Genomic DNA, 16,082 nt, shown 5'->3' on the forward strand with positions numbered 1-16,082 from the left:
ACTGAAGCAAAAATATAAAAAAAAAAAAGAAGATGCACTGGCTGTCGCTGGCAATTGCGATATGTTGATTCACAGACAAACCAAAGATTGAACAACCTGGAGGCAGGCGGACAGCTTTACGTGTCCAAAATACACACAACCTTTGCGGTCTGGTAGTATACAGAGGGTAACAGAACAATATATTAAATGAAAGTTGACTGCACGCTTTTGGAGAACAATCAGATAGTAATATAAACTTGTAGGATGGAGATTAATCTAAGATGAAGTTGGATCAGATGTTCCTCATTTTCATGTGTAATTACACAAAGTAGCATGGATCTCTTTAGTGAAGAGTATTAGTAAGGACACCAAGGCACTTTTTTGCCCAGCTTCCTTGATGTATGGGGTGGGGCATTCAGTATGGAAACTGCTTGTCTGACTCAGGTAATTCAGAGGTACTGCTTATTTTTTGTCACACACACTAGGACAGGTGTGGTCATAAAAAAAGTAGGCATATATGTTATGGTCCAGGACCATGATCTCTACATTGTCTTCTCGGAAGAGCTGCTATGGAGAAAGGGATGTTTAAATTTACAACTAGCCAGAGAGAGGCTATTTTAAATCAGCTGTCAAGAAGGGTAATCTGAAACAACACAGGAAGGCATTTTGTCGGAACTTGTAAGTGATTTTTTATCTGTTATGATGGCCTGAAAAACATGAGAATTGAAAATAGTAATTTCTTGTCGACAGGAGATTTTTGTTTTGTTTTCTACATATGGTTGTTTTGGTGAGATTCACCTCAGGGAAGGTTGGATGTTTACAGTATAGATGTCTAAGTAAACTGGACATCCTTCGTCCCTTGAGAATCATCAGTAGTCGAGAGAGAAATGCACACTTATTTGTCAAGGTATATCTGACCTATTTTAAATGTCCACTTTAGGGTGGGATGAATAATACAACAAACACCAATGACTACCCTGACTAAATCTCGGTTGACTATAAAGGACAATATGATGATTTTTTGAAGCAATTGCCTACAAGACAAACATCTAAGTTTATTCAAATAAATCAAACTCTGTTTCTCTTGCTCTGCTAATGTGCATGATTCAAGATTTGTTTTCGCCTAACCATGGATGGAAGATGCAGCTCATAAACTGAACAGTAAAATAGAATAAATTGAAAATAGATTAAATTTCTCACTACTGCTAAATCATTTAAGCCAATCCCATTTACTAGAGTTTTGGGTTGTTTTGGTTTTTTTCCCTTTTGGGTAATCAAAACCTGACAACAGCATTGTTATTAAAGATTATAGTATAAGAGCTGGAAAGAACACAGTATTGTGGCATGCACACATCCAGCAAATAGACATAGTAATCATGTTTCAACTTGCAAAATCAATCTCATTTCTTGGATGATGCAGAGGAAGTAAATATGAAAATGTCTGTTCCTTCTACAGTATCACTTCTGTGATGTAAATTTTGCACTGCTTGTTTTTCACAGACCTGAGTTCTGCACTGGTTGTCAGCTAAGACTGATCAAAAACAAGAAGGAAAGTTTTAGAGATACTTCCTTTTTGCTATGACTGAGACTGTCAGAAATGACTATGGATTTTTAGCATTTCACTCATTTTTTGATGACCTGATCTGAAATACAGTTTATCATACCAATTATTACCACAAGAGGGCTGCTCAGCATGTGTTGAAAAGCAGTGCTTGTGCAGGCATCTTAAGGTACATAATCTGAAAATGAAATATCTAAAAATCAATATTAACTCAGAAAACTCTTGGTTATGGGGTGTTGAGTGTTCTGTTCTTCAATGACATGATTAATGTTGCTGTGGTAATCTGGAAAAAAAATCCCCAGTCATGTTTCCTTTACTGCTTATGCCCTGTTTATTTGCTAGGGATTGATTATAGGTTTTTTTAGTGAGTAAACCTAACATGACAACTCTTGATATTTGCTAGAATTATCAAAAAGTACAGACTTTATTTTGAAAATAGTATCTAAGAATTAATTGCTGATCCCCACCCAATGAGGGGACATTTACATGTGGGCTTGTGATGGAAAACTTTTCTAGCACTTCTTAGGAAAATATCAATATTTTAATGCTGTTTGCATTTGTTCTGCATCCTATCTAAATTAGGTAGAATAATATCTCTCTGATGTTAGATGTTATAAAGTGACCCAAAATCTTTAGAGTACAGAACTGATAGAAGTTCCCCCCCACTTTTTTTCTATATTTATTTATTTATTTACTTGATTAATTAATTATTATCAAAGTAGAAACATTGATGGAAGGAAAGGGAGTAAGAGAGAAGAGACACAGGAACCAGAAAGAAATGGGAAGGCAGACGAGATAGCCAAATAAGAGAAAATTAATATAAATGAGATTATGAATATCAAAACACTACATGAATTAGGGCAGGATCCTCAGATCTCTGTAGGCACACACAGAATGGAATCGGTCACATCTAACTATATGCATCTAAGATGCATTTAAACTGAACTATCACTTTTAACTCACTGAATCATGGAAAAAAACAGGCACTTCCAGAGGCTGAGCTGACCTGTGTAACAAAGGCATCTAAGACACATGGGATGCATTGTCTTACGGAGGTGCCCTGGTCTCTCAGGTTGACCATAGACAACAACTAGACTGCTTAGATTAAATACGAGACTTTAGACAGCTAAAGGTAAACAAGCTGAGTCTCACCGCATGTGTCCTGTGCATGAACTGCAGCTGCATCTGGGAGGAAGAGGGAGGGTGCTAGGGTGGAAGGGGAAAGAAAAAGTTAAACATTCCAAGGATTAAATGAGTGATGTACTATAGTGGCTAAAGACCATCTTGTCAGACTGAACACCTTAACATCTGGCAACTTAATGCAAATGAGAGAGTACACAAATTTGAGGCAATACTAATTGCAAATTACTGCAAAAATGCAGTTCTAAAGGCTTTGTAGGTTTCTCAGAGGTGTTTAAGAGAAATAAAATCAGCATTCTGATTAAGGGGAATGAAGTTATGCTCTATTACTAAGTCCATGTAGATCCATAACAAAAATTATCAGGGTTTTGAGTTTAGGTCAGTGATAGAACACAGGGAATGACAGAGTTTGTGGGTTGTCTCTGAATATGCTGAAGGGGAGTCCTTTGGGAAACACAGCAAGGTAGAATTTGATTCATACAAATTAAAACTGTGCCTCATTAAGAATCTTTGTGCACCCTGCTCAAGTAATTCTATGTAACCTCACTACAAATAGGATAGGCAACCACGTAGTAATAGGAGAAGGAATGTAGAAACAAACCAATGAAATAAAGTACTGAAAATACAGTAAAAGGTTAACCAAAGTAAAAGTAGAAAGACTGCATGGGAGAGAGGAAAAAAAAAAAAAGTGCATCTATATTATCTATTATTTTTGCTACATACCCACTTACCTACAGCTGATATAGCTATAGGTTGAGGGACTTCTTTACCTTGCTACTTAATAGCTAAGGATTTCCTGAAGCTAAACTTGTTTCCTGGCCAAAACACAAACTACATTTACAAATTCCCTGGTCTTAAGATCAGATGTAAATGATATGGAAAACTGAACTCATTCTGTGAGCAGGAAACAGACTACAATTCCATCCCACTGCACTGACTGTAGGCCCTGATCCACTGTGTGCAAGTAGACTCATTCATCCCTCTCAACCAGACACAGAATAAGCAGGGGTGCTTCTCAGTAAAGTTGTTATTTAGTTCCATCTCATCTAATTTTTGAAGTTAACAATATAGCTGTATGCCTTTTACCTTGTCATCCTGCTAGCTTTGCAGTCAGTGGTGAGAAACAGACCATTAAGTGAGATTTATTTGACCTATTTTAAACATCTTGTTTAGAATGAAAGAAGTTGTACTAAGAATTTTATTCTCTGGAGTGCTTAGACCTCTACTGACTATAGAAGGAACCCAGCACAATTATCTGAAGGGGGCCTACAAGGATGCTGGAGAGGGACTCTTCATGAGGGACTGTAGTGATAGGACAAGGGGTAACGGGTTTAAACTTACACAGGGGAAGTTCAGGTTAGATGAAAGGAAGAACTTTACAGTGAGGACGGTGAGGCACTAGAACAGGTTGCCCAAAGAAGTGGTGAATGCTCGATCCCTCGCAGTGTTCAAGGCCAGGTTGGACAGAGTCTTGGGTGACATGCTTTAGTGTGTGGTGTCCCTGCCCATTTCCAACCCTAACTATTCTATGATTCTGTGATTCTATGATCTTATTAAATCAGGTGGATTCCATGCTGTCTTGCTAAAAGTACTACCATTGTTGTGCTCTTCATGAAAGACGACTGTTTCTCTACTCTTTAATTGAAAACAAGTGGGGAATTCTTAGCCTTGTTACCTATACCTCTACTTTTCACTGCTAACACCACCAAAACAAAAGAACTTTCCCTGACTTCTCTAAGGAATGTGAGTTATTCCAAGATCATCTTCTAGGGAAAAATCTGAAAACAAGTCGAAAAAAGAAAAAAAGAGAAAGTGTGAGGTCTCCTTTACAGTCCTTAACAAGTTAAAATCAGTTTACGTTAGTGGGTGGCAGCAGTTCTCTTTCATCTGACTTTTTGGTCTCTACCTGTCAGGGCTCTTGCATTGCTTTAACACGTGACAGGTCAGCTTTGCTTCTCTTCACTGTTTTGAGTAGGTGTGTCTTACAAAGCCCAGTGGATTGTTTGTTTGGGGTTTTTCTTCAGTGACTTGGAGGAACATAAGGTTTGCATTTATGTGTCTATATACTTGTAAGGGCAATGAATGTCACGCTAAAATCTAGGACGTATGTAGGAAACCTCATGAGGGTCTTTATGGATTACAAAGCTCCCCCATTATAGACAACACTCAATGTCCTCTATAAACTTTACATTAGTGTACTTTTAATTCCAACAAAGTTAATTTTAATCTATTGTAACTGAAAGCTAGCATGGTAACTACAACAATAATTTGACACAGAAACAGTATGTCTATGAGGAAACCACTATCACCTCTCCTGAGACTGAAGACAAATTACTGCTTGCAGACTATAGCTGTGGCTAAAAATGAATGTTTAACAAAGATGAATTTGAACTGGAACTTTTTGTCCAATAGTTCTGACCTTTGTGCAGAACTGAGCCTTGAAGATGAAACAGAAAGGTCAAAGAGAGCAAAAATCATCTCTACACTGTTGATTCTTAGATTTACTAACTTCTATAGGGTTGATATACAAGGGTGGAAAAAGCCATTGTTACACTCAAATGAAATAATGAAGAGATAAAGCATAATAGTTAGCTGTGCTTTAGAGAAGAAAGCTGGTAGTAGAAAGCAGAATACGTCCATCAAAACAGTCTTTAAATGAACTGTAGCTTCAAGGTTAAATGTCATTATCCTTCCTTTGTATCTGGCTCTGGAGATCCTATTTGAACATGCTAGATTATTCTCAGTGACTCCACAGCATAAACTAATGTCATGCATTATGGAATAATTCTGATGGAGGTGCAGTAACATAACTGTAGTGTAGAAGACAACAGCATGTTTAGTGAGAAAAGTGTACCACACTAAATGAGTATACATTTACTGTTTGAAATGAAGAATATGTATGTATCCAGACATAAAATACCCTAGAATGTAACTCATTATCCTTAAAAGAAACAAAGGAGAAAAATCCACGGAGTATTTATTGACAAAGTCTGCTTTAAGAAGCGGATTTTCAAGCATTATACACATCTTAGTCCTGTCAGCTGGCAGAGCTCAGCATTGGTCTAGCTACACTGAGTTTATACAATTTGCAGCTCTGAAGCTTCAGTTACATTGTTTTGACTCACCTGCCTTACATGTTATGCAACATCCCCACAGACAACCATCCAAAGTTTCAACCCATGTCTACAAATCCTCCTTAATGAAAAAACAGGATGCTGCCTCTGTTGAAATAGGCCTAGGCTTGCAGAAATTTCAGCAGCTGAAACACTCCTGTGTTTTCATTGGAAATATATGTTGGCTTACAGTTTGGAAATCTCTCGGTAATGATACAGGTGCACAGCAAATGAGGTACTAAGACTATCATGTGAACCAGATGCACAACTTCGGATTAGGGTGATCTTGAGGTAGTATACGTTTGTTCAAACCACCTTCACTGAGATTTAATTCCATATTAAGCCACTGTGACCTGGTGGCCTTTGAGTGTGTGACTGTACTCTCCAAGGCAGGAAAAATTTGTTCCTGGGCAATTAACCAGTTACCGGATTGCACCACACATTTCCTTTTATTCACAGTGTTATTTACAAAAGCCTCATGAGAAGTTCACCCTTCCAGATCAAAAAAACCTTCTGCACAGTGACAGCACCATCTTTCTTGTCCTTTCCATACTTCAGGCTCTAAGGACTGTGTACTTGTTTGGAGTACATCCTAATAATTCCTCAGATGTAAAACTAAAACCATTGGATGTGAAGCATGCTAGTTGCTGAAGTGAGACAAGAAATCAATGGCAAGGAGAAGCAGAGACACTGAGGGGAAAATAAACTTCTTCTGTTCTCATATGGTAGAGCCAAAAATCTAAATGGTATCAAAAAGTAAATGAAAGACCATGGATGCTGGTGTGCATCAAGCTTTGATGTAAATTGAAAGCACATTCAAGATCAGAGATGTCAGAATTATTCCCCATTGTCTGCAGTCTTGCAAAAACTGCTGCATGACCAGTTGCTTCAACTCCACACTTATCTTTAAACTAAGTAACCAGTGCAAAGAAACAAAGGTGCAAACTGACCTGGGGACAAATAAAATTCTAAATCTATTCTGCAGCCTAACTATGCGTTCAAAACAACGAACTTAGCTATGAGTAATGAGGGAGGGAAAGGGAAAATAGCCAGAATGGTCTTATTTGGAAGGTCCCACATTAGCTCGCAATTTGAGGTTTCTGAAAAATTATCTGAATTTCCAAAACCATTATCTTTCCCAATAAGTAAGCTGCCCTGATAAAGGATACAACACTGCATCCAAATCCATAGATAATTCATAAGGATGCATGGCCTTAGGCAGTGGACCTTCTCTATACTGCTAATCTCCACGACAGCTGAAGTCTGTCAATACAGATCAAGATTAGGATATTCACTTTGATGAAGTTCAATGACTTCAGAAACACATTTGAGGTCTGTACCCCATTTTCTTTATGAAGGCTACCTTATTTTTGTTAATCAGTAAACTTGAATGCATGGCAACAGTTATATTACAGAAAATCAGTTAAGTGTAGTCAGTTTCTCATTAAGGTAAGAAGCTTTGTATTGTGCATATTGCTAAAGTATTTGTGATCTTTTAGAAAGCAATGCTGGAACAAATTTAGATATATCTAGCATTTCAGACAGTACATGTGTAGACAAAGACCTTTATTTACACACGTACACAGCAGACAAACATTTACATATAAATCATGACGACTTGAGCTGTCAGATGTTATGAGTGCTCTTCCATACCAGTTATGGCAATCAAGCCATAGTGTTTTAGGTACTGGCTTTGAAAGACATTTAGGTCTGAAATATCCAGATATATGTTATTAACATTTCAATGGGAATTCATTCTAGCCTTTTTTTGTGCCTAAACCTCCTCAGAAAAAGGGCTGTTAGGGCTAACCCAACCCTTGATAGAACTGTTGAGAGCACATCAATCTTCAAATTACTGTTTCTTCTTAAAAAAATGGAAGGAATATTTCTATAAAAATAACAACACTGTTGAATACAACATGGCACTGTTCTCTCCTCACTAACCTGCACACCTCCTTAATCTTTCTAGAGAAGGACCATCTATTAGTGGCTTCTCTTTTAACGCAAACACCCTCTTTTCCAGTTTGGGGCTTGCTCTTGTAACAAATAGCGAAAAAAACCTGTGTTTAGGACACAATCTGTGGACAAAGAACATCATTGTTTCCTAAAGCTGCCACAGAGCATGGAGTCCAGTGGAATTTTTAAGTCACCATTGGAGAATTGTTGAGCATGAAACTTAGGCAGCTTTCAAAAAAAGTCAGCTAGATCATAAATCATACATAAATCAGTGTTGTATCTTTTCCTCTGTCCATATATCCACTGAAGCTATAAAACTGCCAATAAAAATACTTTACAGCAAAGTGCACAAATACTATTTAAAGACAAAATCATCCTATTTTTCATTACTACTTCAAATAGAAAACAACAGGAGTCAGCCTCCATCATACACACATCACCTGTGCGCGAAAAGGCACGATGGACTTACTTACACTCTAATCATCTCCTAATAATTTTGAAATAACAGAAGCAGAGCACTTTTCACATTGCATTCATCACAGATGATCTTGTGACCACAAGAAATAAGTTGGTAATCAAAACCACACCCTGTCAAAGCTCCAGTAAAGCACTTGTACATCATTGGAAATGGATGGAATTTCCTCTAAAAGTACTGATTTTCTCTTCTGGAATATCCTTCTAAGAAGTGGCCCAGAAAATAACAAAGCCACTTTTGAAGTGGACATAGTTTTAGGTCTGATGTCATTATCACTGTAAGAATGTAAAAGACGCATACTGGATGAAAGGACAGTGTTTAGGTTATGAAGCTAGATTCAACAGCCAAAGATGTATGTTCATGTTTCTCTACTTGCTACCGGCACTGGGGGGCAGAATTTGAGCAACCCCCCTTTGTGCATCATACCCTCAGCTGTTCAACAAGAATAACAGCTCACAGGAACATTATAAACCCATTTATAACATTTGTGTTAATTATTTTGTGCTGTTTGATTTTACAGTATTTGAGACCACAGCAAATCTACAGATAGACAATCAAAGGTTTTCCAATTACCTTTTCTGAAAATAAGTAAATCCCTGTGTAACTATATTCTTGCTGTTTATCGTACATAGCCTACATGATCTTACATTCCTAACAAGTACACTCTTTCTTTTTTTTTCCAACCCCTAACTGAAAAGATTTAGTACAAATTTATATCAATCTCCCCCCCAAAAAATCCGAAACAGAAGCCAAAAATTCCTCAAACCAACATCTAAAATAATAATTTGTCTTGGGAAACATAAAGAAAAAATGTAGTAGTTGTGAATTCAAACATTAAATAAATCCATCAAGAATTAGTGTCAATCAAAGTAGCAATCGTGTACTCTGCTATCGTTTCTTAGATATGAGAAGTAAGTCCTTGCTGATCATGCACTGACACCAAACGATCATCTGTGTTTTTCATTGTATGGATTAGCCCAGAGACATGAGTTCCTTTCATTGGTGGAATACTGGGCATTCCAGTACTCAACTGATATTACCTGGGGTTAAGAAATTAAAGTGCGATACTAAAGAATATACTGTTCGTCAAACATCAGCCATTTTCTTGTCAGAAATGAGACTTTTGGCATAAAGACCCTGTCAATAATAATTAATGCTGGTAGTCTGAGCACTTGCAGCAGGACAAAGCGGTAGCAGAATGAATCACTGTGTGTCCAGTGACTTTGTAGGTGAACTGTAGAGGAGTGTTGTTTACCAAAACATTTGTGTTACAACATTGTTTTTCCTGCCCTAAGCCTCCAGGTTGCACTGTATGTAAAATCATACCTACCTATGATATATGCCATGTTTCTCCTTTCTTTCCAGCAAGATGCTGATTGGAGGAATGACGTAGACCTGAATTAGCTAGATATATGTGGGGTTTATTTTCTTTTCATTGAGTTTTCAACGTGTGATACAAAATTTATGAAGAATCTGTTAAAGCAAAAGCAGAAACAAGCTTCCCCCACCAAAATTACACTAACGATAAACTGGAAATAATAATTAAAAAAAAAAAAAATCTGTTAAACATGCTTGATCCTTGAAAATGAGTGAATAAGCAAAGACTTGATGGAAATGTGTGGGCCCTTTTAATCTTAAGAGTTACTTCAGCATGCATCTACATCATGCATACCTACTGAAATACTGTAGTGGTTTATGGCAGTGATACTGTTAGATGATCTTCTGTCCATAATGAATCTTTCAGCAATGCAACAAAGCTCATGAAAATAACAGCATGAATATAAGCTTTGTGTAGGCATTTCTATAGGAATGTGGCTTTTTTGGAGACGTGAATGTACTATCTCTACAACAAATTGACCAAAACCAGGATGCCTGAAAGCAGATTCTGACATAGCGCGTTACACACTATTGGCTGGATTTCTCACGGGAAAAACAACGAAGCCTTGCCAGATCAGTTTATTATGTTTCCTAAAATTCCAGAGACAGAACTGATGTATGAAAATCCATGCAAATAACGTGGGCCTGATGTGGCACACTGTGTGCTGAACCAGCTAGAGTAGGTTTGTAAATGTTGTTTCCAGTTGCCAGAACTATGAGCGTACATTGGATTCATGGACTTCTGATGTGGTGCTAACTTGGCCCTCAGCATATGGTGTCACAGTGTCCCTAAATAACCTACTACTTCTTCAAAATGTTTACATACTGTGCAATTGAAGATTGCTAAAAATCAGGCAGTACTTTCTGTCCGGAAGCATGTTCAGTAAAATCTAACTGGATGGAATATACAGGTACAAATACAAGATATTGTCATTTGTACTCTAGGATTAAGTATGTCATGTGTATAATCATGGCACATTACAGTTGTTTATGCAATTCATTCACCAGGTGGGGTGAGAAACCTGTCTGAACTGTGAAGATAGTTGTCTTAATTACACTAGGAATGCAATCAATATCTCTTTATGCTTCCCCAGCACCTGAGGATCTCAGAACTTCTCACTCAGAAAAAAATTTATTGCATTTGCATTACTAATCTTGCTTTGGTCTGATGCTTAATTTGGTGGAATTATTCAGGACTGACAAAAGATTAACTGAAACCAGAACATGGTTCAAGAAACAAAATATGTCTTTTTTATGCCTTTGGCAGTTTACTTCTAACACTATGAAGCAAATAATCATTATGATGACTATTAGGAGGAAGTATGAAAGTTGCTTTAGGTTCTCAGGAAAGAAAACCGAAAGAATTATAGAATTAAAATGCACCTTTAAAAGAGTGGCTTCCACTGCCTTTTTAATTCCTACCTCATTAATAATACTTTTGGTGAATCTAGCCCCCATTCATTTCAGCCATATGGAAGAGTTTCTATCAAAAACATCAGTAAAAGAAAGATGGAATTATTGTTCTCTTAGAATCTGACATGTTGTGAGCCGTTCAGTCTGAAATGGGATGAGTAGCATGCAGGCAGCTTTGAAGAGGAGCTAAATGTGTGAAGAAATATCTGTTCGGCATGAGACTGGTAATGAATGACTGAACACACAAGTTGATAAAATTGAAGTTTATAATCACTAAAGCATTTGAATGCCACAGAAAATTGTTAGGAAATAGCTACATGTTTCCAAGTTTTTGTCAGCCTAAAGGCAAAGGCTATTGCATATAATGATCCTCAAGTTATTTAGAGAGAAAGTCAGATTTTTTATGGGAGTAAAGCACTCATTATTGTGCTGCAAATTATACAATTTATTTTTTATTTTTTTAAAGCAAGTCTTACATTCTCTAGTGGCTACAGTATATTAATTAAGCATTAGTTCCCCAGTAGTGCACTCTTCTTGTTGTGCTCATGTCATAGCTCACAGCTAACTTCAGTAGTGGGAATTTTTAATAATGAATGTGCAGTAGTAGCAATATATAATTAATCTTTGAATTTAAGCACATCCCAAGGCTTTTAAAGTCAAATACAGGTTTAAGTGATTTGCAGAACCATGACCATAATGTCTACAAAATAAAACTGGAGGTAGATTTTCCTAACAACAACAACAAAAACAACAAACAAACAAACAAAAAATCAAACAAAAAAAAAAAACAAAACCGCAAAACCAAAACATTAAAAGGACCTGAATGAAAACACATACCATACATATAAGAAAATAAATCCTACTCAAAGTCAATAACAAGTTGTGGGGTCTTTTATTTTCTTTTTTGATGAAGGAGGTCCTGGCTAAAGGATTATTCCAAAAAGTGGAAGGCTGATACTAGAATAAATCTCAATCACTGCTGCAGATACCATATGATATTACCTTCAGAAATCGTCTGAACATTCTTTCTCAACCACAACTGCTCTGTCTCATGAACTAAATACAAAGTAATTATATATGTTGTGGAATAAAAATCTGGATGGAGAATTTGGTCTAATGGAATGACGTTTCATAGTTTGAAACAGCAAAATAGGACATGGAAAATGCTTAATATGGACCACAATCTAAATGCCACAGAGATTTCAATATGGTGACGTAACCACACTGTGATCTATCTTTTTCCTTCGTTACAGCAGCTCTCCTTTTACAGGATACATGTGTACAAATAGTAAGCATGTATGTCTGGTGTCTATCTGCAGATTTATTAATTTCATTTCTTTTTATCATTTCAGCATGACTTTTCAGTTGTTGAATCTGTTTGGATAAACAACACTCCATAACACATACATATATGCAAGATTGATTTATATACACCCATTTATAAAGTTGCAAAAAAATATGAAAAATAATGGCAGCAAACGAAACAAAAAAATATGATGTTTTCTCTTGGTTTTGGTGGCTAACTATACACATAGGAAAAATATCAGTAAAACCCAGTCACCATATTGATCAAAAATGACAAGGATGTTTTATAATTTAGTAAAATCACTGAAGTCTATGGCATGCTTTGCTTCATATGTGAAAGATGTGCAGCAGACACCAAACATGCACTTAGCAGGTTGTAATCAGAAAAAGCTCTGCACATCTTTGGTATTAATTACAATCTAATATTCAGTGCATGACTTCCCAGCAGCACATACATGGGAAATCTTCATGCAAGCCCTAGGCAAACCATGCATACAATTAACCTATTCACTACACTTTCCTCTGAGATTTAATTCCAAGATATATGTGCCTGCAGAATGAATTTAAAGCACTATTTTTGTCTGTGGAAACAGAGTTTTGAGCAAGCTTCAAGGGCAGTACTTCAGTAAGTGAATGTCTGACTACAGACAAGAAAAAGTGATGCATAAAATATTATCATTTTGTGTAAATATAAACAAGACAATAGGAAAGAAGGGCAGAAAAATAGGCAGCTGGAGGACATATTTTCCCCTGAAAACTGTCATTTGGATGGATGATGTCATTATACTATGAGTGTCATTACTGAGGGTAAAGCTGATCACTGGATAGTTTTTTTAGAAAGTACTACAAAATAAGCATCTTCTACTTTACCCTGACATCTTTTATTTTCATTTCAGGTTTATATGACTTGCCTTTTTTTTCACCAGGAATCCAGTCCTAAATCAAATATCCATACCTACGTTTGTGAGTGCTAGAAAACACTAGAGTTCACAAAAAATAACAAAGCAGATGTTCATGGTGTTTAGGCTGAAAAGCCAAGAAAAATGTGCTGCCATACATCCTAATTGTTCAAAAGAATTATATAATTTTTGTATGGAGAATGACCGCATGCTCTCAAACTGGGGATGATGACCATCTCAAGTGGCTAACCTCTGTCCTCTAATGAGGTGGAAACTAAAAAAAAAAAAAAGATGTTGGCTTTAAAAAAGTATAAATCACAAAGTTTTAAAACTCGTAAAGGAATTTTTTAGGATTTGTTGTGCATTTTTAAGCAATTCTAGTTATGGAGGGTAATTGTTTAGCTTAAGTGGAATGCACTCATGGTTACAAGGAACATGAATGAGCACAAGCAATTTTAGGACATCTTCCTAAATTAGAATTCAGTACTAAGTTAATGAAATCTTTCTGCCAAATCTCATAGCTTTCAATGAACTTTGGACCACATCCCTGGAATGTATGAAGCTCAGCAGACTGTCCCATGAGTATAATAATATTTATACCTGATCAGTATGTTAACTTCCAGATAACTGACCTGTAAAGTTTTGATTTTGTGTTTTGGTTTTGGTTTTTTTTTTAATCTTGTATTTACGTTTCTTTTCTAGGCTTTTTAAAGGAAGGTTAAAGCTGGCATTAAAATGCCACTTTAGTGGATTAAAAAAAAGTAAAAATCAACCAAAGCAATTTAATAGATCCTGTAACTCATTTTGAAAAACAAATTAATTCAGCTAAGGTGTCTTTTTGACTTTGTCTTTTTTCCTATGTGTATATTAGAAAACTAAATTGATTACTGCTTTATTTGTACTTACAAGTAAATGCTGGATTCATTGCCCCCAATATCAGGTGACTGGAGTTTCTGCACAAGTATCACAATTATGCCAACAAAAAGCACAAAGTTTATCTAGGGAAAAAGAAAAGAAAAAATGATGACAATTATATACTTCTTTTCAAGAATGAGAACAAGACATTCCCAGTGACTTGCTGGCTCCATTGCCTTATCCAAACTGCAGCCTAGAAGTTTTATAAAGTCAGGAGTAATGGCATAAATTTACAAGGGTCATATTGCCCTTTGCAGCAGCTTGCAGAATTTCTTCAGTCCCAAGCACCAGATTAGACAATCATAAACAAAAAGGTTTCAACATTTCTCATTATCAATCAGTGCAAAGAATAAAAGGAAAGATCCCTGCATATCAAAACCATATAGTAAAAATCTCAACAGTAAAATCATCTTTAACTTTCATCCTCTGAACTAAGGCACTTCTCAGTTTAGCAGTATCTGTTAGTCACAATTTAGCGTCTCCTTTTTCCTGAAAGTCCCAGATTGTGTCACTTTCCCTTTGCTTGGCTGAATCTGGGCCAAGATGTCCTCTAATGTTTTTGGGAGTGGAGCTGGGGGCTGGAAGGCATGGATGTAAATGTTCCTCTTCATGTCTTGTAATTTAGTGGCATCCTGGGCATCTTCTCTTTCACGGAATCATGTAATTACAGATATAGTTTTAAAAATGTGGAGATTTTCAGCCTGGAGAAGAGAAGGCTGCATGGAGACCTCATAGCAGCCTTCCAGTATCTGAAGGGGGCCTATAAGGATGCTGGAGAAGGACTCTTCATTAGGGACTGTAGTGGTAGGACAAGGGGTGACGGGTTCAAACTTCAACAGGGGAAGTTTAGATTAGACATAAGGAAGAAGTTCTTCACAGTGATGGTGGTGAGGCACTGGAATGGGTTGCCCAAGGAAGTTGTGAATGTTCCGTCCCTGGCAGTGTTCAAGGCCAGGTTGGACAGAGCCTTGGGCGACATGGTTTAGTGCGAGGTGTCCCTGCCCATGGCAGGGGGATTGGAACTAGATGATCTTAAAGTCCTTTCCAACCCTAACTATTCTATGATTCTATAATTCTAATAATAAAATTGTTTTATTTCGACGCTTTGGCTTCAGATTTGGCTGTGACCAACTTCATATCTTTTTAACAGCAGAAGAAAACAGTGGGAAATTTAAGTTGGTCCCTTATGCAATATTTTACTCCTGTAAAATAATTGTGAGCACCTCTTTCAGAAGAATTTTCTATCTGATCTGAGGACTACAAATGAATGGAGAATCGCAGTCATCCCTTACTTGTTGCTTGAATCTTTAATGCTTTCAATAGAAACCAGGTATAACTGATACCCCAAAGGCAGAACGTGATCCTTCACAGAAAATGTCTGCAAAGCATGCTGATTCACATACATCAATATCACAAAAACCCCACACAACTGGACCCTCTCCATTTTGATACCCTTCAGTATAATTAGCTGAATTATCTTTAATGTGTCTGAAGGTTACTGTACTTTAGAAGGCTGTGCAAATACTTAAAAGGAGAAGAGCCAAACCTGATGAATGACACCTACATGTAGGTAGTTGCCTGTGAGCTGGATGTCTAAATTCCAACAAAAGTCAATGAATACCTGGCCAGTGTTGTCACTGGAGTATGGAAAGCAACTTGGCATGCCCAGATTTAGACACCTATATGTGGTAAGCAAAGCAGCTTTTCAGGTGCCACTAACCATATTGTCTAGTGGCTAAATTACATTTCTTTACTGGAGAAGCCCCTCACCATTTTAAAATTCCCATATTATTTTGGGGCAGCATCTGGAGCCCAAGCAGGCACTTTTGAACCTCTCAGTCATCCATACACATATCTAGCATCATTTGAGTAAAATCCAAGACCTCCATCAACTACAGAGCTCTTAGATACCTTGTTGACAACTGAGAATCTTGCACTATGTCCACCAT

General features: G+C 36.9%; 1 protein-coding gene across 7 annotated transcripts in view; it reads right to left on the bottom strand.

Annotated features, from left to right (window-relative positions):
- Nucleotides 1-16,082, bottom strand: part of ADCYAP1R1 (ADCYAP receptor type I) — a 144,080-nt gene that overhangs the window by 18,487 nt on the left and 109,511 nt on the right. For 6 of the 7 annotated variants that reach the window (XM_030487384.1, XM_030487398.1, XM_030487376.1 and 3 more), the window contains one exon: nt 14,125-14,216. In XM_030487384.1, the coding sequence (XP_030343244.1) occupies nt 14,125-14,216 (92 nt within the window). Of the gene's footprint in view, nt 1-2,692; nt 2,747-14,124; nt 14,217-16,082 lie in introns of all 7 variants that reach the window. The other variant, XM_030487417.1, reaches the window with a different exon arrangement.

This window comes from Strigops habroptila, chromosome 1 (assembly GCF_004027225.2).
Source record: "Strigops habroptila isolate Jane chromosome 1, bStrHab1.2.pri, whole genome shotgun sequence".
Lineage (NCBI taxonomy): Eukaryota > Metazoa > Chordata > Aves > Psittaciformes > Psittacidae > Strigops > Strigops habroptila.